Below are 27,007 nucleotides of genomic sequence, written 5' to 3' on the forward strand. Positions count from 1 at the left end.
AGTTCTCTGTGCTGTACGGCAGGACCCTGTCGTTTATCCATTCTATACATAACAGTTTCAACTGCTAACCCCAAACTCCCAGTCCTTCTCTCCCCTGTTCCCCCTCGCCCTTGGCAACCCCAAGTCTGATCTCTGTGTCTGTGAGTCTGTTCCTGTTCCGTAAAAGTTCATTTGTGTCATACTTTAGATTCCACGTGTAAGTGGTAACACATGGTATTTGTCTTTCTTCTTCTGACTAGTCCCCTACTCTAAATAACAGATGCCTATGGGTTCCTGAAAACTGTCTCTCTGGAAATTTTATGCACTATTCAATTCAAACAAAAAAATACTTTTTAAAAGTTGCCAAATCTGTTAAATCACAAAATGTTAAATATCAAGAGAATATTTAAAGGTAAACTTTAAAAGAATGTAAAATAAAAGACCTTGAGAGAGCATGCAGAAGAAATAATCATTCCTACTCCATCTGAGTGTTTTGTTAAAAGTTCTAAGTGTCTTACGACTGAATTGGGCGACGTGCTTAATATAAATGGGGCGGAAACTGTCTTTACAGGTCTGAATTCCTCAAGTCACTTCTTAATACTTAATAAGTAGAAAGGGTTTTCAAACGTATTTCACAGAGGTTGAAAATCACGTGCGTTTCTAGGTGAAGAGCAGCATAAATAACTAAGCGGTATAGTTCTTAAAACACTTTAACAAAAGAGGCTCAGGTCTTTAAATGCATTTTTTAATATATGCTCTCTTATTTGTGAAGCACGTTTCAATTTTAACGTTTTAAGAGTTGAAACAGTTATCCTGGTTAAAATGTATCATCAATTTATTAAGCCTTCAGCTCTATGTAGTGTTACAAGTTTAAGCAGATATTAAACCTAAGCAACCCTCCATGATTTTCCTAAAATCCAATGGGAGCTGGGTACATGAATGTGATTTAGGATTTACAGGTTCTATGATAATGTCACATTTGAATTTGGTCTTTTCTTCTGTTACAGTACTTTTTAAAGAGTCAAGCCTTCACTCTTCAATCCCGGGATACTCACTGCGGGTGTGATATGGACACACTGCACTCACTGCTGGCTACTCCTAGCAACTCCAAGTGAGGGGCTGCTAAAGACAAAGTTAATCTGAACTGTGGTCTTCACACACTAGTCCAAATGGAAATTTTCAGTATCTGGAAGATACTGTTCAAAATTACTCTCAAAAACTGTATTTTGCGTGAAAGTTGGGGTACTAATGAAAGTGTACACAACATTTTTAGACTAAATCTTTAAAAAACACACACATGAATTCCCTGCCGTTGGTTTACTGCACTTGGGCAGATGACGCCTGATCTAAAATGTACCTCTGTCTATTTCGCACAGCAAAAAGCCCCATGGGGGACGTGCTGTGTGCTAAAAGCTCCAGTTCACCTTTCTGGTCCCCTCTGGTATCCGTCTGAAAAATCTTTGAAAGTGGGCAGAGATTTTAAAAAATCAGACACCAGTCAACTGGATGTCCAAATTGGGTCTAGTCTGTTGAAGTTTTAAAGCTGACTTTCTTTAAAAGTTGACACGATCAGGTTCTTAGACTAGTAAAAATCAACTTGCTACAGTTTGTCACGGAAGCTATGACAACCTTCCCCGAGACTATGAAAAGTCACTTTGGGCAGGCTACCCATTTTCTCCCAGGAGCTCCTAGTGTTCTTTCAAAATTGCAATATGAAAACATGGGAAGACATAGATTAATATTTACTGTGAATTATTGATTCTGCTGAATAACCGGCAAAATAAACTTTTTAAAAACTTTACTAAAGTTAAAACATGAAGGCTCATATACTCTATTTTCTGTAATGAAATTCTGAATAGAATGTTAAGATTTATTATACCTAAGAATGTCTCCCCAAAGAACTTTAAAACAAAACTCCACTCTGCTGCCAGCTAATCCCCCATCTATTTTCCACTTATAGTGTCACAACATCAGGATATGAGAAGCCATTCCAAGAAGTTTTTCTTTTCTTTTTAATGTGCAAAACCACGGATCAGGAAGGATCTGAAATAGACTTTTCAGAATCTGACTTGTCACATCACCTTCAGGATGCTTTCTCTTTTGTTAATGCCATGTGACAATAAAAGATAACCACAAGTTTTCTATAAATGATACTTCTGTTAAAATTCTGATCTCAACTTAACTATTGTTAGTTTACAAGTAAATAGGTAGATATCATAAATTAGGGTAAGCAAAGCATGCAAATCTAAAGAATCTATATCTGAACTCCTAGATTAGCATTAAAACCAATCACCGCAACAAATACCTCAACAGTATGCCTCGAGTGGAGAAAGGAAGCCATACTGAACATTCAATGCCACAACTGTAAGGTTTTCGGAGAAGCACCTGTGGCAGTTTCAGCAGTTTCTATATGGAATGCTCCCCCTTTCTAGGATTACTTGAAAAAATCAAGTCAATTCGAATTACGTAGCTGTAAAACATTGACATGTGTAGTTTTTACAGATTCAGAATCTTCTGTGTGATTTAAAACGGGCAATGGTTCATAAAACAGGAAACTTAAATAATAAGGGATCACATATTTGCAGGCAACATTTTGATTAAAAATACATATACATACATGAGGTGCAGAAGCACATTTACTGAGCGTAAGCCATTGTCATGTGACCACCTTGACCGAGAGCTACTGCTCTAAAACACTGCCTTTTCAATTACTTCCAGTAATTTTTAGCATGAAGCCAATTTAATTATGTCAGTTATTTCAACAAAAGTTTAACAGTATGGACTAAAAACCATTAACTCACGATTCTGGTTACTTTAAAATTTGGTATGCTGTATCTCAAATACATTAGTAACTATTCCTAGATGGAAATAAGCAAATACATGGAATCATTAAAAAAAAAAAGATAAAAAAACATTACTAAATGTCCATTTGTACAAACAAAACATTACAAACATCTAAAATTTCTTCAGTAAAAGGAAAACGTGTATTTTTAACCCTTTGGTATCCAAACTCTTAAATACGTAATTATGAAGACTTTCTTAAATATATTCTTCAGGTAACAATAGGAAGAAACGATTTTTTAAAGTTTCTACTTGAATAAATTTGGTGCCAAGTTTTCAATTCAAGTTCAACATTACTGAGAATAGTTTTATGTTGCAACTGAACTCCAGCTCTGTTTGCATACATTAAAATATAACAGCATCATTCAAAGAGTCTGATGAAATATTTAACCTGCTCCCACTATAATTTAGCGAAGGAAAAGACATCTGAATTTGGAAATCATTGGTTTTACTTGAAAGCACTATATAAAAGCAGTGCTTAAACAAATATTAAAACCTATATATTATTCAAGCTGTTATGAAAAACAATCAAAATTCTAAACTGAATTTGTCAACAACTCTAGAATACTGTCAGCCTGCCATCTCTGTGCTCCTTTCCAGCAGGCAGAACTTCATCAGCTATCTCAGGAAGTAATTCCTCCACCTTGCCTGCAACAGTTTAATAAAAGGAAAAAAGAGCCAGGAAATTGCAAGATCAGACAAGACTGTGCAGTGACAAGTAGGTCAGGGAGGGAACACTAGGTCAGGACTGGAATGCACACGATCCAAGATCAGAAACCACTAATTCAGAGTTACACTGCTAATAAATTTCATGGTTGGACTATTATTCTGAAGGGCAAATAGGTGAACAAATGAAAAGAAACCACAAACTTCAAACATGAATAAATGTCTAATGAAGTCTGCCAAGGGCAAAAGCTGCAAAACAACTTCTGACACTAATATTAAATATGCTCATCACACGATTTGCCCTAATGAAAATTTTGCTTCTAGACAGAGCTCTACGGGTAAGCAAATAAAGGTGGGTCATAAACATGGACCAAACTAATCCAATTCCATTTCAATTAAGAATTTTTAGAAGTTCAGCAAAATATTTTCTGCAACATTCAAAAAAGTCTATTATGATCACATTTTAAGACTTCTGTTACTAAAGCCAACTGTGTCTATTTTCTAAATTAGGCAAGAAAGACTTTTTCAGAGTGAATCACTGAACTTGCTCATATAAGGTTATAGACGCTTCTCCAGCTATCTGATGATCATAGTTAAGTTCCTCTTGGGATGAAAATAATTAATATATGTAACCCATTGGAAGATCTGGTTACCACAGAATCAATGGCTTCTACAGAAATGCTCTCCTACAAAAAGCTATGGGACTTTGCCACGACATAATTAAACACTGGCACCTGGTATAATGTGGTATTAAAATGGACTAGCAAATTGGCCTTAGATGCAAGCAATTCTGAATCTCTAAATCCCACTAAATCCCTTTATTTCTACTCTGAGCCATCAAAAAAAAATCTACTTTTATATCTGGTTGATATGGAAACATTCTCCACTACATCTCTCAAGAAAATAAAGACAAAAATAACCAAAATCCGTCAGTGCCAAAATACTAAAAGGAAAGATAATTCAAGGCTAGAAATGTGTACTTTACAAAAGTTGTCTGTAAAAGGTCTTTTTAAAAAAATTTCTCTCTCTCTCTCTCTATATATATATATATAAATTTTTCTTTTGTAAAAGTAAATGCAACACATAAACATTCAGGATTGATGCCAATCTTTTGGAGTCAGGGAGGAAATGTCTGATTGAATCACCACGCAGGTTACATTCATCTTCCACTGGCATGACTAGAGCCCCCAAGTCACCTGAACAGAACAGTGCCCAGCTGGCCTGTGGGAACACAAATAGGCTCTCTTGCTTCTCTTCATTGGTCACAAAAAAGGTGGTCTTAATTATCAGCAGACAGCAAATTTTCAAGAGTCCTTCTCTGAAATCACATTAAAACTTAGTTTTATATTGTTACTTATTTGATCATCCAAAAGAAAAATAAGGCAACAACTTTTCCGTGTTACTATATGTCCTTCTTCCAATCAAACACCCTTTGTGTGTAGCAAGTAGCATTCAAATCCTGGCTGCAATGAAGAACTGAACTGCCATATAAGCAAAGTTAAGGATGATGACAGTTTAACTTACTTCATGAAAACTCCCTACTTGAGAAAAAATGAGAGTGAGAAGCATCTGTAGAGGTTTAGATCATTTAAAGTATACAAACATTTAGTCTGGTCACAGAACTTACACTTAATCCTGTGTGTTTTTATTTTTAGATGTAAACAGTGGCAAGTAACAATGACAATCACATAAGGAGAAACAAAACCTCACATGAAAAAGAAAACTTGGCACCAAAACTCAAGATGTAAAATAAGAGAAGAAAAAGAAACTCCATCAACATACTCACGTGTGGTGCTAGAAAATGTGCTACGATGCACAGCAGCTGACATGCGTTATCTTACGGATGCAGCCTACATTGACAAGTAGGTTATGTAACAAACGATTCTAGCCACAGATGCCTGGTACACTTGCCCTCACCATTATCTACCCCATGACCAAAAAAGCAGCAACTTCAGATTTTGGCCACTTTACGTAGCAAATATATAAAAAGCAAAGTAGGAATTAACAACAAAATTATTAATTACCACCAAGTGTGATAAAATACTGATACAAGACAGCTTTTAATCTGGTCACGGAAAAAGGAAAAATTTCCACCAACTCCTAAACACTATAGCATGTAATATTAAAATTAATAATCTGGCTCACTTTGAACTGGAAACAAAATAAGTTAACTTCAAGTAAGTAAATTAATTCTGTGCCCCTTGATGACCTTAAAAGAAAAAGGCATTTTATTTGCTAGGACTACACTTTACCATATGAGCAACATAACAGGAAACAAATAAAAGAGATCTAAGTACCATAATTTGGGGGAATCAAACTATTATTTGTTGGTAGACTAAAAGTGTTAAACTATAAAAATGTGCATAATAGATATTAAAAAGCAACGTACAATTTAGCTTACTGGCGAAACTGACATTTTATCTAGATGTTAAAACTAAATAACCACATATACAATAGCAATAAATAATGATTACTTGTGCTCTATCTCCAGGCCAAAGACATATAATTTTAAAGATTGCTTTTGGCTAGGTGGCTCAGGCTAAATATTTCTTCTAAAAAATATCTGAAAGTTCAGTCAAGGGAAATCACCATATGCAGGGTCTTGAGGGAGTGGCTCTTATACTGAGAAGGAAAAACAAACTGGCACTCGAGGCCATGCTCAGTCACACTTGGTGGGAAAGAGACACTCGAGGGTCCTGTAACAAGGACAGAATTGTAAATAAAATGATCTCATTTTAAAAAGACACCTATTAAAAAAAGGACATAGTGTAAGAAAGATATTTATTGGTTCAAAGGATTAAGCTATCCATTAAAATGAATAAAACTAACATCTTAGTAATAAAATGCTCAGGACCAATTAGAGTACTGTTTAGAAAAATAAGTCACTGAAAAGATCAACTTCTAATTATTCATTATTTCAATAAATGACAATTAAGGAATTTAATCAATTATTTTACGACTCTGTATTTTATAATCAAAGCTTCTGTTATTAAAATTAAAGATTTAAGTTTTAAATCTAAAAAACAGCTAAGAAAACTGCATCTACAACTTTGCTTTAAAGCAATGCAATGAGAATCATCTTGATGTTTTCTAAATTGTGTAATATATATTCATATTATCAATTGTTTTTACATTACCTTAAATTATGACTACATATGAAGTCACAAGGTTCCCTGCAATGTAACAGTTAACACAGGTCATATTTGTAACACTAAATGGCTACATAGTAAATGATCCAAGCCCAAATTAATGTCTAATCTTAATAGTAATACTTAATGAAACAGAAGCTAAGATACTAAGAGCCTAATGATAGCCCTTGGTGTCAGACAGGCCTTTCATTAACCTATATGGTTCTGCTGTCCAGGATCTGTTTTCAATATTTATTATAATACAGAGTCAAAACAATGAAGTGGAAACCAAAGGGTTAAACTAAGTCAGTTTTGTGGGTTTTATTTCTCCCGAAGTCTAAATTTTCACATTTCCAATCAGAATAAAGTGGTTTGTAATTAATTTTTATGAAATATTCAAGACACTCAAGGTAAAACAAAAAAGCTGATATTATCATAGTTATTTTGGTTATTACAGCTCTATAGCTTACACTCAATATTTAAGGGTGAAAACCGCATCCATTTTGTTAATGCTGTGAACTGCAGAAGAAAAATTTTTACAATGAATCTTTAAGAAAAAGTTAATACAAATGAATTAAATACTGAAATAAATGTATAATGCCATGGCTAGCTAATGATTTGCATACAAGATCACATTTTAAAATTAATACACTTAAATGTTAATACTGTTCTCTCAAGCTAGAAATAAGCCAGTTGATGTAAACTGGGCTAAAACAAGGATATTCTAAAATAATGCCATCAGTATCAAAAACTCAGAGTGAGTTTTTAAGTCTTTAATGTGTACAGTTCCATTTTACAAGGAATTATAAAATCATTAAAGAATCATAATAGGTTTTAAAACATAAGATGTTCTCATATCTGCTAAAAGATGAGGAAACCATCTTTTTAGCAAAATTAAGAAAAGCTAACTGTCTGCAAGAATTTTTTTGAGCCAGAGAGGCCTGAAAAGATATTCTAATCCAATTCGAGGCACTCATTCTGAAATTAAAACTTGGCAAAGTTTGTAGACTTGCCCACAGGGACACAACTAGTCAATGGTACAGTCAACAATGCCAGGCTCCAAATTTAATGAGTTAACTGTTCCTTCCACCCTAATGTGCTCTCTCTCTCACGGCAAGAACGCTGAGGCTGCTGGGATTCAGCCCCTTCTGCTAGTGGTCAACTCAACTCACACAACAACTTGCTCACTAACGCCAACTGATCTAAAAAGCAAAACTCTTGAAAACAAAGCTCAGAACTTTTGCTTGCTCTAAATCCTGTCTCTAAACACGACACCCTTGACCACATCTTTGGTTGGCAAGAATAAATGAAGATGCTTACTCGGCATGAGCCCCGTTAGCCACCAGGGCATTAATGCAGTCCAGGCTCCCAGAGCGAGCCGCCTTGTGAATAGGAGTCTCGCCCTCACAGTCCTGAAACAACAAGAAGGAAAGCATTCAGATCCATACAAGACTTCCACATTCTAAAGTAATTAACAAAGGCCACGTACCATCTCATTCCTCTGAAATAGAATAAGGTGAGTCGAATCCGAAGCAGAACACAAAGAAGTGTAGACGTGAAGAGAAAATAAAAGCAGACCAAGGAAGGAGCATGTTCTCCTGAATTCTTAGGTCAAGAACAAAAAAATCATGGGGCCTCTCCAACCATGACAGCACGTACACTCTAGGTGGCAATTTTGAAATAATTTTTATGATGGATCACAGCACAGATGCATGTAACACCCAAAATTATTATTCTCAGACCAAAAAATAGTAATCAAGGCCTAACAGCTAACGTCTGGTCTAGTCCACCCACAGGAGAGCCTGAGTCGAGACACACCAGTGCCTCCCCTGGACTATTTTATCTCGAGCCTGAATTAGGACTATACTTTAGACAAGACAGCTAAGGTTAGAGGGTCAAGAAAAAAATGGGAAGGGAGAACATAGGGTCAAACACAGGCGGCTCTGTATACAACTCAGGCTGTCTGTGATGGGGGACTTTGTTCAAGGACTTTTAGAAAGGATGCATTAGAACCTGACTGACCCTTCAGGAAACAATGTTGAAGGAAGCATAGGAAATGAGTAGACTTGGGGAAATGACTCTGAAGACTCATACAGGAATCGGGGAAAAAAAAAAAAAAAAGAATTACTTTACACTGTATGGATGGACCAAAAAAATTTGTGAAACACCATTTCATTCACAGGCTCTCAGGTAAAAAAAAAAAAAGGTAAAGAAAGATACAGCGATTAAGAGAAGGAAGTCGTTTCCATTAGAAAAACTGATTTAGGACTTTCTGCCTCAGAAATGCCAACTGACTAAGCAGCAACAGTTCCTGAATCACTCACATCCCATCATCACTGAATACGAACCTGGCAGTAGAAAACTACACATAATTAAGGGATAAAGACATAAAGCAGGAGTGGGGCAATGGTGCACAGTGCATGGCACTTGGAAATATTAACTCACGGGGGGGGGAAACTGAGGTGAGGACTAAACTAGAAAGCAGCAGTGGTAGAGCATTTCACAGAAAAATATAGTATGAAAGACTCAACCGCTTACTGGAGGGAAAAGTTATGTATAAGCTCAAAAGTGATGTAAAGTTCCAAACAGAATAGTCCCAATTTTGAAGAAAGAAACAAAATCATGATGCTATACGGGGAACTAGCTAGTGAAATCAGACTTAAAAAACAAAAGAAAAACCTACCCTATTGTCTGAAAAGGGGAGGAAAGGGAGAGAGGAGGTACATAATAAGGACAAATAAAAATTACGTACATGCATTGCCAGGGAAAGTAGAACTAAGATTTAGGTGAGATCTTGCCAAACACCACAAAAACTCAAGGAAACCAAAAAGGATTTTAAAAGCTAGCTTTGGTACAAGAAGGAAAAGGTTTTCTATACTATTTTGAGAACAGGGTGGGATAGCAATAGATGCCAGAGAAAAAAGCAAAACTACCCTGCTCCTGTTTTGTGTTATACGAGGAGACTATTTAAGCTGGGAAGGGCAGAATAAACACTATTTAAAGAAAACTGCAACCAAGAGAATGAGAGTAAAGAGCCATTTTAAGGTTACTCACATCTCAAGTTCAGACCAGTCATCTTTCAAAAATACCAAATAGTCTGTAATATGATTCTAGAACTATTGCTGGCAAACTCTGAGTCATAAAGGACAGTGGGAGAGGTGCCAGAAATCTGAAGACGGACAAGTCACCTTGAATTTTAATTAAAAGAATCTTACTTCTAATCTAGTTACAAGAAACTAAAGGCAATATCAAATGCCAGCACCATTCTAGAAGGGGTATTAAAGAGATGACTTACAAAAAGTGACACCCATGGGTAGCCACTATGGACTTACAAAAATAAACCACTTAAAAACTAACTTGACTTCCTCTTTGGGTAAACTTAGAACACTGAGCCTCCAGACAGCACATCTGAGCTTCAGTAACCCCTCATGCCAACCTTAGATATGGCAGAGAAAGTCTCTATTAAACTTGAGGAAAAGGAACTTAGAATGGTAAGAAACTAACATGCCGAAAGAAGGAAAAGGTACGCTAAGGTTCAAAAAATTATAGGCACGCAAAGAATAAGAAAAACCTGCATCTAGCTGCATAAGATTATGTGGGAAATGAGAAAAACTGTCTACCTTGAGATGAGCCAACAGAAAGCCTACTGGGGCCTCAGGGTCACCGGGTGCCTGTCGCAGCAGTCCAAACCGACAGCCGAGATTCGGACGGGCCGAAGCTCCGCACTTGAGACCACAGCCAACCAAGGCCCTTCTGGGAGCGGTGCCAAGACACTTAAGAAACCCAAGCGATACCCTCGTACATGAGAGGACGTGGGGATGCTGAGCCTGGTGGGCTGTTTAAACACAAGAGGAGAGCTGTAAGGGGAGTGGGATCTGGGGTCTCTTGCCCTGGGAGCAGGGTTGAGGAGGGATTTCCACGTGGTGCTGTCGAGAGCAGCTGGGGAAGGAGGAGTCTGAAACCTTTCACCTGTGGGAAATACTAAGCTGCTAGAAATCAGTACATGAAAAGGGGGCTTCTGGGTTTAAAAAGATTTGAAAAGCAGCGTTAGACAATTTCTTTAGATCTCTCTAAATGTTATGTAACAATTTAATGAAAATCATCATATAGAAAATTTATACTTAAAACTCCACATGAATACTAAATATTAACTACTGCTACTCACGGGCGATCCTTATTTTACTGACAGGGAGACTGAGTTACAACCAGCAAACCACTTGTCCAAGGCCAGACAGATGAGGAAGCAGGTGTGCCCCTTCTACCAGGAGAAAAGGGGGGGTGGGGGGGAGAATCCCCGAGCAGGAAGGAGACTAGTGGGGACAGGCGACGCCTAGCACCACAATGGTACAGAGTCGCCCACTTGTAACTCCTGAATTCACGGACCAAGTCAACAAAGCAGTAGACGAGCACACGTGAAAGAAGGAAGAGTGCAGGGACCCAAAGAGCCGTCCCACATCCAGCTGGCAGCTTAGTAACAGGAACAGGCCTAGGGCTTCCCTGGTGGCGCAGTGGTTGAGAGTCCGCCTGCCGATGCAGGGGACGCGGGGTTCGTGCCCCGGTCCGGGAAGATCCCACATGCCACAGAGCGGCTGGACCCGTGAGCCACGGCCGCTGAGCCTGCGCGTCCGGAGCCTGTGCTCCGCAATGGGAGAGGCCACAGCAGTGAGAGGCCCGCAGACCGTAAAGAAAAAAAAAAAAAAAAGAAACAGGCCTAAAATCCAGGGTTCTCCTCCTGCGCCCTTCCCACCCAGTCTCTTAAAGAGAACAAACTGCCCCCTTATCCCTCACCCCCTCCCCTTTCTCACTGACCCTGGTTTTAAACCACTGCTGAAACAACTTTCCTCAATTTGGTGTCCAGGAGTCACTTCCTATAGGACACCTGGCTACTTCTCTGCGTCTGGTCATCATCCCCAACCCGTACCTGAAGCGACAACTCGTGCTGGTCAACCTGCTGATGCTACCTGAACCACACAGATGACTGCAGACGACTTAACTGCCATTCTCTTGCTGGAACAGATGTGTTCTCACAATTATCTGTGGAAACGGAGCTAAGGCAGCTGCGAGCAGAGGGGCCAGGAAACCGAGGCTCAAGGCCAGGCTCCTTCAATCGCCAGCTGTGACCTTGGGCAACTCACTGGGGGGCACAGTAAGTCACGTAACAGGCGAAAGCACTCTGAACACAAGGCATTGCTATGTGACAGGCCGACTGCCCACAAAGAACTTCATAAACATAAGTTCCAGTTGGCCCACAGGTAAAGATATCAAACTCTAATTAACGCCTCGATTTAAAACTCAACACCATGTAATTAGAACTGGAAGAAGAAAACAAAACCCAGCCCCGGCCATCACGGGCACTGCCTTACCGGTTTGTTAACGCTGGCTCCTGCTTGGATCAACCAGACGAGGCACTGAGGATGTCCCCCAAAAGCGGCGATGTGGGCTGGGGTCTGTGCGTAACGGGAGGTGGAGACATCCAGCGTGGCTCCGGCTCCCACCAACTGTACTAAGCACTCCAACTTGGAGGGCAGCAGGAGGGGGAGGAAACAGGCATGAACGTCAGTACACTGTCGAACGTTACACAGATGATCTACGTTCTGTAATGGAGACGAGTGGCATCGTTTGTTAAACTTTTTCTTCTGTTTAAGAAAACAGAGTTAAGTCATTCCTTCCCAGTATCATACAAAATTTAAAAGGCTTATTTAAAAGAGCATTTTCCCTCGTCCTTGTAAAAGAAAGTTGGTACACAGGAAGAGAAAGTCGAAACAACTGACACTATTCGATATTTTGTTTTTCCTACAACCGAAAAAGCCCAAATCAATAGAATATTGTAAATCAACTATACCTCAGTGTTTAAAAAAGCCAAAGTCAGAACAGACTAGATTGCATATTCACAGACTTTTGTCAGAATTAAGCTTTGCCGCTTGCACGCGCTATTCTAAAGAAGAGAGATGTTAAAGTGATGGGTCGGTAAACCCCTCACGGTCAAAGACGACTTTCTGCAGCCTGCACTGGCCGCACTGGCTGAACACTCGATTGAGGCCCAGCTCCAGATGAGCTCCTTGGGGAGAAGATGTGTGGAGCAAGCTTCGTCTTTTCACACTGTCTGCACAGAACCCCTCCCCTGCCCCACCAAAGACAAAAAGGCCTGGAGCACAGCTGAGCTCCGCCCTAGCAGGTGACTAAACCACGAAGGCACAGGAGTCAGGACAAGACTGTGCAGCCCGGCGTCGGTACCATACTAGCTTCTGGAAGAAGAACCAGCGCACTCAACACGTATTCAGCAAGTGCCTCCCGTGTGCCAGGCACGGCGGGAGCAGGCCTGCTGTCCTCACGGGTTTACACGGCTCCGCCCAGCGTGTGCTCGGGGCCCAGCGTGTCCTCCGGTCTCGTCTCCCTCCCGAAGCACCGCGCAGCGAGCGAACAAGCTCTCACTGCCAGCAACTCTCCTCCTGAGAACAGACCTCGAGCGCAGGACAGCTACACTCTGGTCTCACCCCACGTCTCTCATCCTCTTCCAGCCACTTAAGCCTTTCCCTGTAAAGGCCAGATCGCTGCCATCAACGTTCCTGTGAGACGAATGCTCACAGTTGGCGGCACGCTGATGTTTAAAGCGTGACCTGTCCTCCAGGAGTCTGAATCGGGGGGGTAATGGCTGATAAAGAGGTACCACTTCGGTATATTTTTATCGATCGCCTTCATCCATGTACTGAGCGAAAAATGACGGCCAGGACTAGTGATAAGATGAGCAGGGCTCAAGCCCAGCAGAAGTGAAGCAAGGATGAAAATCGCCTGGCACGCCAGCAGCGGTTCGTCTTCGCATCAGCCGAGAGCTCCCTGGACTTAAAACCCGTTACCTGCGGGTTGGATGTGGAAAACCCGGTTTGCAATTCTGTAAAGATACCGTTCGATGCGACAGCTCGTAAAGGCAAGGCGTCATCAGAGTTCCTGAACAACGTCAGTCCTCTGGGAGCGAACAAGCCTCCTAAGGAGCTTAGGACCCTCGTGCCGCGCTGGCACGTCTCTAGGAACGCGGCCTGAGGGCTGGGAGGGGTTCGCGGCACACGGCACGCTCGCTCGGCTGGCTCCGCACAGGCTGCGCACAGCGACCGCGTCCAGGCCCGCAAACGGAGGGGAGCTGGGGGCAGGGTGCAGGGGCACAGGACCGGGAGCCTCCGGGCAGGAGTGCGGCCCCTTCGGCATCCCAGACTCTGCGCTCACTGTGACTAAAGACGACTGAACACCCCGAAGTCAATGCCTCTGGCTGCAGCTTCCGGTCTCCGGGGTGCACCTAGGGCTCGCGTCCTACGGAAGCAGAGACCCCGTGCATTCTTACCGTAAAACACGCAGGCGTGAAATCGAGCGCTCGAAGCGCTCTGCGCTACTGTGACTCCCCAGAGGTGCCCGAAGCAGCCTCGGCCTGGGAGACAGTCTAAGGAACCACCCGTCACGAGGCCGACGTACCGGGTGGTCCTACTGGGCGTCCTTCTCAACCAGGGCTGGGAGGACCGGAATCCCAGAAAGCGGAGCCTCTGCCCCCAAACACAAAGGCACGAGCGGTGCTGGGAAGCAACGCTTTGAGCGTTACCTACAGCTTGTTGTAAAAGTGCACGCGGCGCCCTCGGCGGGGAGATCACCCCTCAGCCTGGAAGCCTGCGTTCAAGGGCAGAGGGCGAAGGGCGGCAAGGGGGGCGCCTTCCGTTTTGGGCGTCGAGGCTGCTTCCCCGAGGGCGCAGGCGGCCGGCCTCTCACCCCTGCCGTCCCGACTCCCTCTCACTCCCTTCGCCAACGTAAACCCGGCTTCCCTTTGCGAGCGCGCTCGGCCCCCGCGTCCCCGAAGTTCTCCCTGTACTGTGAACGCAGCACCTCGAGCAAAGCGAAGCGGCCGCGTCAGGTGCGAAAAGGTAACTAACCACAACACAACCATCTCACCCCAAGACGGGAACACGTTTCGCCATCATCCTGCCTGGGTCTCCGCCAAAGCGGTTCCTGACTTCAACCCAACCCCACCCTGTCAGGGCGAAAACGCCGTCAGAAGGCCCCGAACGAGGGTCTCCACGTCTTCGTCACGGAAGCCACTCTGGACAACAGCACGTGCACCGCCCCTCTGCGGCCACCTCTCCCAGCGAATAACCCCCTTCACCGCACGGATGAGGAAAACGCTGCCGCAGCTCGTCAGCAATCAGAGCAGCACGCTGCCCTTCCCATCTCGTGACACGTCCAACAGCACAGGTTCGCCTAAGCCGGGCGAGCCGAGTCCCCGGCGCACGGACGACATTCCACACGGAAGCCCCCAGCAGCTCGGTCCGAGCGTCACCTTCCCCCGACCCAGCCGTCGGGGGGCGCCGACGGGCTGACCACGGAAACCCTCTAACGCGACCTTCGGGCCGCGGCGGCCTCCCGCCCGGGCGTCCCCGTCGGAGGAGCGTCAGGAGGCCCCGCGGCCTTCCTCACAGAGGTTTTCCTCAGAGAGGCTCCGGACTCTCGCGCGCCGCCCCGCGGACCGCGTCTCCGCACTTCGACCCGAGCCGGCCGCCGCGGGAGGCCCGGCCCTCAGCACCGCCGGCGGCGAGGAGCCCTCACCCGCCCGGGCGGCGCCTCCGGGAAGCCACCCGTGTTCGAAGCTTGCGCCGCCGCACATGCGCCCCGGGCCCCTCCGGGTGCCGCCGCCGCCGCCGCAGGGCCCGCTTCCGCCCGCGCTCCCGGCACTCCCCGCGCGCCCCTCGGGGCCCGGACGGTCCGCGCCGCCGCACATGCGCCCCGGCCCCTCGGGGCGCCTTGGCGGCCGACCCAGCTGGCGCCCCGCGTTCCCGACACGCCCCGCGCCCCCCACGCCTCGGCTCCCGCTTTCTCTGACACCCCAGGGCAAAACCGCGGAAGATGGCGCCTTAAAGCGCCCGCGCCCACCTTGCCGAAGTGCGCGGCCCAGTGCACGGGCGTCCAGCCGTAGAAGGAGTCCTCGGCGGCCAGGTGAGCACGCGGCGTGTGCTGCAGCAGCGAGCAGAGCGCGGCCAGGTCCCCGTCGCGGCAGGCGCGGTGCAGCGGGAAACGGAGCGACAGCAGCTCCTCGCTGGAGAAGCCCGCCTCCACGCCCGCGCCCGCTCCCGCCGCCGACATGGTCCGTCACCGGAGAGCGCGGGCTGGCGAGCAGAGAAGACGCGCCAGTCAGGACCCGAGAGGCCGCCGCCGCCGTCCGAGCACAAAGGAGCGAGGGCAGCACCACCGCCGCGTCCCGCCGGCTGCCGAGCTGAGCGCGCACAGGGGCGGGGCGGGGCGGGGCCTGCGGCGCCAGGACTGGAGCTGGCGCCGGGAGACGCCGGGCCAAGAGGCGGGGCCTGGGCCGTCGGGGGCGGAGGCCGTGGGCCGTGGGGCGGGGCCTACTCCTGGAGCGGCGGGGAGGGGAGGGGGGCCGGGCCAGGAGCAGGGGGCGGGGCAGGGCGGGGTGTAGGGCAGGGGACTGTGCCAGGCCGCTCCCGGTGCCCTGCAGGCGGCGTGGGCTCTGCGCCGCGCCTCCTGTCCAGACCCCAGGCCCGACAGTGTCCCGACCCCCTTTTGATAAAAAGCTCCGGGAGGCGCAGGTTTGGGGTTTGGGCCCGGCCCTCTGAGGTTTTGGCGGCGCAGCTCTAATTCGCTCAATTAATCAGGCGGGGCGTCTGCGGGGACCTGAGGGCAGTTCCCGCGCTTTCTGTCCTGCTTGTCTGGCGAGGTGCACTGCACGTTTTCGAGAACCCATGGCAAAAACACTGAGAAACATGACAGCATGCAAGGAAATACTAAATTCTCTTTCAATGATCGAGGATCACAGATTTTTTTAAGATATTCTTTTCTGATTATGAGTAATATGTCAAAATCATCAATAGTTTCACTGTCAAGGGATAATCACTATTAACGTTTATGGCTATTTCCTTACAGTACTTTTGTAACCTTATGGTCTGTTTCACTTGTATATATTCGTTTTCCTTGTGTATATTGCTTTCCTTTTTTCTTCTGCAAAATTCGAAATCACTGTAATTCAGCTTTAAGTAGGTAACCAGATGTCTGGGAAGATATTGATAAATACGGTAGCACATTGCAGCATTAGTTAATAAAACAAGAAATTAGAAACCTAACGCCTAGCAAAGGGAAATTGTTAATTTATGGTATAAATATGCAACACGGTCATCTACTTATCACACAACAAACGTGGGTTGAATACAATAGTGGATGAAACACTGGGAAATGCTTCAGACACAGCAAAGGAGAAAACGTAGGGGGTATCTCACCTTAGTGAGCAAGTACTCATGGATGGGAAGTGTGAAGGAGACTTAGAATCTGTCTCCCATCAGTTAGATGAGGCAAGAAAGGAAATTTCAGTAATTCGAGCAATACTTTTTTGTTTGGACCAAAAAGGTAGAAGTATGCTATAAATCCATTTCGAGCTTGGTCCACTCCAGAATTCAATTATTTTTCTTTGTAAAAACCATGATGCTTTTAATCTAATTATCTCTTTAAGAGGTATACCTGGGACGTCCCTGTTGGCGCAGTGGTTAAGAATCCACCTGCCAATGCGGGGGACACGGGCCCGAGCCCTGGTCGGGGAAGATCCCACATGCCGCAGAGCAACTAAGCCCGTGCACCACAATTACTGATGCCTGCGCACCCTAGAGCCCGTGCGCCGCAACTACTGAGCCCGCATACTGCAACTACTGAAGCCCGCGCACCTAGAGCCCATGCTTGGCAAGGAGAAGGCACCGCAATAAGAAGCCCGCACACTGCAACGAAGAGTAGCCCCTGCTCGCCAAAACGATAGAGAAAGCCCACGCACAGCAACGAAGACCCAAAGCAGCCAAAAAAAATTTCTTTCAAATAATTACAAAATAAATAAATTAAATTAAAAAATTAAAAAAAAAAAGATATATACCTGGGCGATGACTTCCACCCTTCCTAGGGAAGAGGCAGCCCATTTTGCAGAAGGACATAAGCACACCTTGTCATCCATAATAATGAGAGGGGATAATATTCCTTACCCTACCTTCTGCGAATGATGAATCCGAGGCAGAGATAGGCCGAGGAACTTGCTCAGGGACAAGCTGCCTGCCTGTGGCAGAGCTTAGAATAATATCCAGACCAGTTTCCAACCCACAGTTAGACTTTTTTTAACCTTGAGATTTATTTTGCATAAAGAGTCCTAAGGCCTCGGAAAACAAAGCAGGTTACAGTGATAGGGTGCTTGGAGTTCGTCCTTCCTCAGCCAAGATGACTTTCCAGTTTCTCGGGGCTACTCGGACCATATACATTTTGAAGTAGCTGTCTAGAAATAGATGAATATGATGATGGACCCCTAAAATATGCTGCATGGTAATTGTGGGTATGAGAATGATAAAGGACAGTCTAGGGAGTACTGCTAAAGTCAACAGTCCAATTGCTTGGTCCCAGGTTTTGCCCAACTCTTATAATGATTACTAATTACAGATTTTCTTTAGGACTGTTGTTTTGAAAGAGCTCTAGGGAAAAGGAGTGCCTTCATGACTCACATCCTTTGTTTTTTATTTGATAAAGCAACCACAAATAAATGACAAAGATTCTCTCCTTGACCGAACTCTACTCAGGATCCCCTGAGTTTCAATGAAGCCTCAACTTTGGGACTTGAGTGTTCATCTCAGCATTGTCCAATTCTAGCAAGAATCCTGCCAAGTTGGTTTGGCTAGAATCCCCTGGCCCCCATCTCTGCTAACCCTCCAAATCTAATTGGGTTCTTCACCCTCCCACCACCCACCGATGACCGCTCACCCTGGCTTGCCTTCAGCAAGAGTCCTCTTAGGTCGGTTTAGCCAGAACCCCGGATGTTTAGTTGACCCTGATGGCTCCTCTTAGGAACTCTTCATCCACTGACACCCACCCTGCTCCTTGGCTCTGAGTTCCCGCTTGCCCATGTGGCATTCAGAGTTCAGTCTGAGCTCTTTCCTCGACTGCAAGAAAAAAACAAGGTCTCACCCGTCCCATTGCAGGGGTCCCTACACCCATATGAAGGCCCCCTCTTGGATCAAGTCTGCCTTTCCATGCTTTAACAAGTGTCTTTGAATAAGGTCTTCTTTAACAGCTTGAAATAATTTTTTTTTCTTTAACATAAGCAAACTTGGGTATTTGAAGATATGATTCAAATACATGATGGAAAAGAGAAAGATTCAAAACTCAATATATGTATTAGAAACAAAACCTAAATCAAGCCTGCCTTTATGATTGGCATTGTGGGACTTCCCTGGTGGCGCAGTGGTTGAGAGTCCCCCTGCTGATGCAGGGGATGCGGGTTCATGCCCCGGTCCGGGAGGATCCCACATGCCACGGAGCGGCTGGGCCCGTGAGCCACGGCCACTGAGCCTGCGCGTCTGGAGCCTGTGCTCCGCAACGGGAGAGGCCACAACAGTGAGAGGCCCGCGTACCGCAAAAAAAAAAAAAAGATTGGCATTGTATTTTCCAAAAGAGGATTGTGTGGTGAGGAATTGCTCACATGGGCAGCCCTCAGTGGAAGGAGGCTCCTGTGAGACATGCACAGAGGGGTCCGCACGCTTGGTAGATGGCGGTGGGACTCTTCTGAGCGCTGTCGTCACCCTAGGAACTGGTCACGGTGAGCAGTGTGTCACGGGAGAAGAGAATGGAGAGCGAGGCAGGCCTGCGCTGTCCGCCACCCCTGGAGCTTCTGTAATTCCGGGAAGTGCCAGCCGGTGAGGGCTGTGCTGTGCTGGGTGAGGGAGGGGCTGGGTGCAGAGGGAGAGCCAGCGGGTGGGAGTGCAGCTCGCTGGGGCGGGGCGGAGGGTCCACGCTCTAACAGCAGGACCAGAGCCCAACTGCTCTGTTCTCTCTGCTGCGCCTTCTCCCCGCCCCTCCATCTCCCACCACGCTGCCGGATCCATCTGTGAAGAAGGCAAATCTGCTTCAAATTGGACGTAAGGGTCTGGGTCCACTCGGGCTACCATCAAAAGTACTGCAGACCGGATGGCTCAAACAACAGAAACGTTTCTCACAGCTCTGGAGGTCGGTGATCAGGGGGCCAGCTCTGTGGGTTCTGGGGAGGCCTGTCCTCCTGGTTCACAGTTGCCTTCTCTTGTCCTCACGCTGTGGACAGGGGGCCCCGTTAAACCCTCAGTACAAATTTGCTGAGTGATGATGTGAAATGCAGGCTAGACTCAGATCCGTTGGCCAATGCTTTTCAGAAAGAGAGACATGCCCTGGACCAGGGATCTCGGCTATAACCAACTTTAAGGTTCTGGAATCTTACTGCTTGCCCTGTCTTACTTATATCTTGTTAGAAAAGTGATTAGCACAAACGTTCTTAAAATGAAATAGAAACAGAAGGTCTGTGCTCCCTTCAGAAGCAGACTGAAAGCAGAACCATGGGGACGGAGGGTGAAGGTTTGCAGAAGGGAAAGGAAACAGTGGGCTGGCCGGCCGGCACCCAGAGACGGGGGCAGCCGGGTTGGGCTGCTCCTGAGCAGGGTCCCGCTGGCCACTGAGGATGACCGCACACGCCTCCTGACCCCTTGACCTTTAACTTGGCAACCACACGGTCTGTTAAAATGTTTTAGCTGATTCCTTAATTTCCCAGTGTTTTCACTGGAGAGAAAAGCCCCAGCGAGTCATGGCTAGTATTGAACGTGCCCGGCTGTCCCCATGGGCGGGGTTGGTGGCCCCTCCGTGGAGCAGGTTGGGAAGTCCCTGCGTGGCCACCCTGAGGCCGGCCTCCCAGGCAGAACCACAGTCTCTGGGCGGAAGCTGCTGACAGCTGCTCGCTGGACCAGACCCAGGCACCTGGTGCGGTGGGTGTTTGTCACATCTTCCTCACCCACCCTGACACTCCCACTGTTGAATTTATTCTTTAAGAATGTTCCAGAAACAAGAGCATGTAGCCAGACAGGAAGCTCTGTTACCGAGGAGAGTATAATCTTAGCCCCCTGAGGAAACAACAGGAGTTAGGTTGTCAAATTAAAAGTACTCTGCCCAGGAGGCCAGGTGGGAGCAAAAAGCTCTGGTCACTTGGTCCCAAGGTGGTCTCTACCTGCAAGACCAACACGTGGGTGCCTCTTTCATCCCGCTTGCCTGGAGCCCTGCACCCCATTCCTGGGAGCATGGGGTGGAGGGGGAGGGAGGCCCAAGCAGCGGTGGCCCAGGGCACTGTGGCTGGTACTCCAGCCCTGCGCCCTTTCTCTGTGTCTGTGGGCGAGGACGCGTGAAGAAAGTATATTAACGGGTCTCCTTGCTGGGGGAGCATTTCTCAGCCTGTTGGCTTAATCTCCTCATTCATTAAAGAAGGTAAATGTTACCTTAGCATGGCAAAAGGGTCTTTGTCGGGGTCAGTGGAGGTTGTGGATGTGAAAGCGTTTTCAGATTGAGAAGATCTAGGTTACTAACTCTTCTCCAAAGTACCTTTATTATTTTCCCCACCGCCAGCAATTTATAAACATTTCAGTTACCAAGTCTTCCTGGTATGAGGTATTACCTACTGCTAGATGTTTTGTTTCTCTTGAAGACTAAATTACAGTGTCCAGGCCCCCAGGGGTCTTGTTGTCAGAAACTGGAGCCACTCAGAACGTGCGCCAGCTGCCCTGAGTGTCCCCTCGGAGCTTGCCTGGCTCCCGGGCACTGCTGTCCTAGGGCTGCTGGTGTGACAGCAAACTGACCTGTGGTTGAGGGACACTGCCCTTCTCTGGCCCCTTCATCCCAAATGTAGGGTGGACCCTTGCTCTCAGATCCCCAAAGCACAGCAGAGAGCAGGCTGTTGCTGTGAGCAGCACTTGCCGAAGGTTTGGGGACACCAGCAAGTGCTTGCTGCCCTCCTGAGAACAGCTGGAGACCAAGGACTGTTGTCGCTGTTGTTCATGTGACTGGCCTCGCTCCACTGCCTGCCTGCCTCAGTGGATGAGGGGCGAGAAGAGAGGGGAATCAAAGAGCTCATACAACGCTCAAAAATCTAGTTCCTGTGGATTAGACAGAAATGCGAAAGCAAAAGCGAAAATGGCTCAGAAGGAAACAGCAGACCATCTTTACGGCATTAGAGTAGTGAAGGATTGGTTAACAAGACTCATGAAGCAACCCATAAAAAGAAAAGAACAGCTCTGACTATATTAAAATTGCTCACTTCATTTCGACAAAAGGCACCAGAAACAAAGTGAAAGATAAGTGGCAGATGGAAGGAAATAGTTTGCAAGTCTTTCAACAAATAAAGCATTCGAATTCAGCATAAACAGTCTACAAATAAACAAGAAAAGGTGAACAACAAAGGAAAGCAGGCAAAGGGCGTGAAAAGGCAGTTCACTGAAAGGAGGTGTACATGTCCAATAAGCAAGTGATCAGGGGTTTCTCCTGTGCTGCTGCATGGATCACACCGTCAACAGGTGAGCTGGCTCAGGAACGCTAGCGTGATGCTCTGCCTTGGGACAACAGCTCTCTTTCCCACGCGTACCTTTTCAGCCACTGCTCGTCCCTCTGTTTCCTTTCGTAACCGAACTTCAAAGCATTTGCATAGTTATTGCTTCATGTTCCCTCCTCAGCCCCTTCCAGCTGGGTGTCAGCCCCCAGGACCCCCTGGAATAGCCCTGGTCAAGCTCAGCACACACCTTCCTGTTGGCCAAGCCTGTCATCAATCCTCCATCCTGATCTTACCTACTTGGGCGCTCAGCGGGTTGGCCCTCAGTGCCTTTTCCAATCACCCTGACCTCCTGGCTTCTGTGACTCTCCAGATCTTCTGTTCCACCTCCAGATATTCAACAACCCCAGGCCTGGGTCCTAGACCTTTTGTTCCTCTCCATACTTCCTTCCTAGGCAATGTCGTCCCGTCCTATGCCTTCCTATACTGTTTATGTGCTGATGATCCCTAAGTTCACATCTTCAGCCCTGACCTCTCCCTCAGCCCTGTCTTATAAATTCAGTTCCCATCTGCATTTGGATCTCTGCTAGGCGTCTCCACGGATGCCCCAGATGAGATGCTCGGGTCGCCCCAGACCTGCTACTCCCGCTCACCCCCACTGGGTTCTCTGCAGCGGCTCACGGCCAGCACCGGGGTCAACACTCTCCACTCCCACACACGCCCTCACGCGGGTCCTGGTGGCCCTGCCTCCAGGGGACTCCTTTCCTTCCTCTTCCCCTCCTACCACCCAAGCCACACTCTCTCACTTAAATCAGCGTGACAGCCTCTCCGCTTTTCCTGCCCAGCAGCCAGAGGATCTTTTCAAGATGTAAATCTAACAACAGCACTGCCTTAAAACCGGCCAATACCTTTTCCTTGAATTTAAAATCCAAATGGCACAGACTTGGAATGTTAAATTGTATTTAATTTATTTAAATTTGAAATCTTAAACTTGATTCAGTTATTGGGAAAACGCTGAGTATTTTTAAACAACCTGAAAACAACTTGGTTACGGGTAGCTTCTCTTTTGACTACAACTATCCTGAAATCTAAATGCAGATCAGATATTCCCAGTGAAAATCGAATTCTACAACTGAGATGTGCTGCAAACGCAAAGTGCATCCTGAACTGTAAAAACTTAGTAAAAGAATATAAAATATCTCACTAATAACTTTTAATATTGGGTACATATTAAAGTTATACTATTTTGGGTACATCAGGTTAAATAAAATAGATTATTCAAGCTGGTTTCACCTGTTTATTTTAGTGTGGCTAGTGGAAAATTTTAAACTACATATATGTACCCTGTATTTCATGTCTGTTGGTCAGCTCTGGCAGGTTGGAAGCTAATATATCATCTAGCAATAAATCAACGGAACTAGTTGAGGATATTTTTCTACTGAGGGAAGACTACCGGTTCCTTTGGTTGAGCACCAGTCTTGACCGAAGGCCCATTTTCTTCTTTGGAAAACTGTCTATTCAGAGCCTTTGCCCATTTTTACTGGGTTATTTGTCTTTCTATTATTGAGCTGTAATAGATCTTTTTATTTATTTATTTTTAAATCTTTTATTTTATATGGAGTATAGTTGATAACAATATTGTGTTAGTTTCAGGTGTACAGCAAAGTGATTCAGTTATACATATACAAGTATCTATTCTTTTTCAAATTCCTTTCCCATTTAGGTTATTACAGAATACTGAGCAGAGTTCCTTGTGCTATACAGTAGGTCCCTGTTGGTTATCTATTTTAAATATAGTAGTGTGTATGTGTTAAGCCCAGTCTTCCAATTTATCCCTCCCTCCAATAGATCTTTTTATATTCTAGATACAAGTCCCTTATCAGATATATATTACAACAAATTTCTCCTATTCTGTGGGTTCTCTTATTTTCTTCATGATGTAGCTGTAGATTTACATTCTAAGGTATTATTTTTTTTACTGTGGTTAGAAAAACCATAACATTGAATTTACCATCTTAACCGTTTTTAAGTGTACATCTCCGTAGTGTTAAGCATATTTACACTGTTGGACAGCAGATCTCCAGAGAAGAGGAGCTCAGCTCTCTGCCGGGGACCCAATGCACTGACTCAGCTGTTTTGGATGCTGTCAGTTAGATTGGGGACATTTTTGTGTGGTCAAAATATTAAATCATTACACTTTCAGGATTTGGAAACTGCTGTACTTAGAGGAGTTATAAGGTTCAGAGGTGGACCAGGGGAAGGTCAAAGTCAAGCATCTCATTAACCTACAGAAGGTCATGAAAAGGACTTGTAATACCTCGTCTTACCTGGGGACAGCAGTGCTGTGTAAATTGATTACATCTATACATCCTGATGGGCAACGAGCGGTGGTCATGATTTTAGAACATTTAGTGAGAAGACCCTGGCCTCTGGATTAGAAGGCCTGCCAGGGTATTGGGTCCACCACAGGCCACGTGATGGTGTGACAACGAGAAAGTCACTTAACGTCCCTGAGTGGAGGTGACACCTCCCTCTCAAGCACTGTGGTGAGGGTTCAATGGCATTGTGTGCATGGAAACAATTCACAAATCACAAAATACTCTAAAAATGTTGGCGAGGCATTCTGGGCAGAACGCTGTCCCCTTGAAATTCACATGTTGAAGCCCTACCACTCAGGAGCTCAGAATGTGGCTATATCCGAAGATGGGCTCTTAAAAGGATGAGTAAGTTAAAAATGAGGCCATTAGGGTGGGCCCTAATCCATTCTGACTGCTGTCCTCTAAGAAGAGATTTGGACACACACAGAGGAAACACCTTGTGAGGACACAGGGAGAAGACGGCTGTCTGCACGCCAAGGAGAGAGGCCTCAGGAGGAACCAACGCTGCCCTTGATCTTGGACTTCCAGACTGCAGGCTGGGAGACAATACATTTCTGCAGTTTAAGCCACCCCATCAGTGGTACATTGTTATGGCAGCCCGAGCAAACTAATACTAGAGTCAAGCAGGAAAAAAAACCCGGAAGTAACGACTCTGAAACCTCCATTTATTGATAGGGAGCTGCAGAATGAAGCTGTAGAAATAGGAGAGGCTGGAAATCAGAGCTATTTGCTTCCTGCTTGGCCACCGAGTTACTTGGTGACGCGCGAGTCTTAGGACCTCTCTGTGCCTCAGCTTCGTCGTCTGGGGTCTCAGTGTTGGATTAAAGGCCTCATTCTCTGATTCCAATCCCCCAGTCCTCTATTTTACAGTCATATTGATGACATCAGGGAACGAGGGGAGAAAGGTTTTGTCTGTCTTGAGAGGAGTACACAGCTGGCAATTACAAATAAGATGGTTTAGTTTGATCCAATCTCCAGGTGCCTTTATAAGTGGGGTTTTAGAACAAACACCAATCCATTGCCAAGTCTGCACCTCAGAACAGAAGTTCTCTCTCCTTGGTTGTTTCTAAGGCAGGATTCACGACCTTCTCCAGACCCACCTCTCTGGAGGAATGGGGGCAATCTCACATTTTAACCCAAATATCACTTTCCAGCCTGCTCACCTCAATGTGCTGAGCTCATCCACAACCAGAGCCAGTTTGGATAAGAAGCTGTGGAAGACACTCTGACAGTTGCTGAACGAAATTTTTCATCTTCTCCCAGAAAACGCTGGTGGGCCAAATCCTCTGCAGCTAAAACACTGATGGTGCAAAGTCGGGGCCAGCTCCTAGAGCATGTCCATCTCTCTGTGCCGCAGCCAACGTCATTCTGATAACCCAGAATTCCAGTGCAGTCAAAATTGCTTGAAAATGGGTCATTCCTGGGGATTGGAAAGCTTTCTTCTCTGTAGAGATCTTGGTTTCGCTCAGGGATCAGATGCAAAATACTTAAGCACCCTTGGGGTTGGACAGTGGCCACGTGGCCCCAGGGAGGTAAGATGTCAGCCCCCCCTCTGTGAGGGTCAAACCACGTGGGTCCCTGGAAAGCTGGTTCAGCTCCTCAAGACAGAAACCCAGTGTGTGCTTTCTGAGCCTTCACAAAGCAATGGAACATACTCTGTGTGTCTGCAGACTTTGTACACGTGCTTGTGCACCTTGCACGATGCTGCAGCAGGAGGGGGGCATGGAAGGGATGGCTGGCAGGACTTCATAGGCTCTGGTTCTTCACAGACAGATTGGACAGATGTGATGGTTAATTTTATGTCTTTTTAGGTCCAGCTTGACTGGACCATGGGGTGCCCAGATACTTGGTCAAACATTATTCTGGGTGTTTCTATGAGGTTGTTTCTGGATGAGATTCACATTTAAATCAGTGGACTGAGTAAAGCAGATTGCCCTCCCTGATGTAGGTGGGCCTGATCTGAGCAGTTGAAGGCCTGAACAGAACAAAAGTCTGACCCTTCCCCGAGTAAGAGGGAATTCCTCTTGCCAGATGGCCTTCCAACTGGGACATCAGCCTTTTCCTGCCTTTGGACTTGAACTGAAACATCAGCTCTTTCTGGGTCTCCAGACTGTCAGGCTTCAGACTCAGACTGGAACCACACCATCTGTTCTCTTGGGTCCAGCTGGCCAACTGCAGCTCTCAGGACTGGTCAGCCTCCATAATCACGTGATGCAATTCTTCACAATTATTGTACAATCACTCTTTCTATATTTATATGCACTTCCTGTTGGTTCTGTTTCTCTGGAGGACACTGACGACTGCACAGCCTCTGAGGTTATGTTTTTTCTCAGAGCTCATCCTGGTAGACAATAGAAGCTTGGACACTTATTTTTCAGGCTCAATTAGATTTTCATTTCTTTTTTTGTTTAAGGAAAAAAAACCACACTGCCTCTAACTTAATACTTAAATAGGTTCATTTTATTTGGCACTCCTTGAATAAAATGATTCTCCTTTACACAGAATGGTTAGTAATTCTATTTTGTTTTTCTGCCTAGAGGTGGGGCGTGAGTGAGCAGTCCTGGTTTCTCAGGCTAGGTTCTGCGTCCCCTTGTGGTTTTTGCCTCCCTTGAACAAACGTTTATACTTCTTTCTCCTTTGCTGGAGAGAATTTCCTGTTTGGAAAGAGGAGATTTTCT

At 45.8% G+C, this 27,007-nt stretch overlaps 1 protein-coding gene across 2 annotated transcripts in view; it reads right to left on the reverse strand.

The window, feature by feature from the left end:
• The window catches only part of ANKRD10 (ankyrin repeat domain 10), a 33,440-nt gene extending 17,581 nt beyond the window's left edge, over positions 1 to 15,859 (reverse strand). For both annotated transcript variants that reach the window (XM_060079635.1, XM_060079636.1), the window contains exons 1-3: positions 15,519 to 15,859; positions 11,978 to 12,130; positions 7,935 to 8,026 (exon numbers count right to left, since the gene is read on the reverse strand). In XM_060079635.1, coding sequence (XP_059935618.1) covers positions 7,935 to 8,026; positions 11,978 to 12,130; positions 15,519 to 15,728 — 455 coding nt within the window. In that variant the 5' untranslated portion in view covers positions 15,729 to 15,859. The remainder of the gene's footprint in view (positions 1 to 7,934; positions 8,027 to 11,977; positions 12,131 to 15,518) is intronic.
• Positions 15,860 to 27,007: the final 11,148 nt, after the last annotated feature.

This window comes from Mesoplodon densirostris, chromosome 17 (assembly GCF_025265405.1).
Source record: "Mesoplodon densirostris isolate mMesDen1 chromosome 17, mMesDen1 primary haplotype, whole genome shotgun sequence".
Lineage (NCBI taxonomy): Eukaryota > Metazoa > Chordata > Mammalia > Artiodactyla > Ziphiidae > Mesoplodon > Mesoplodon densirostris.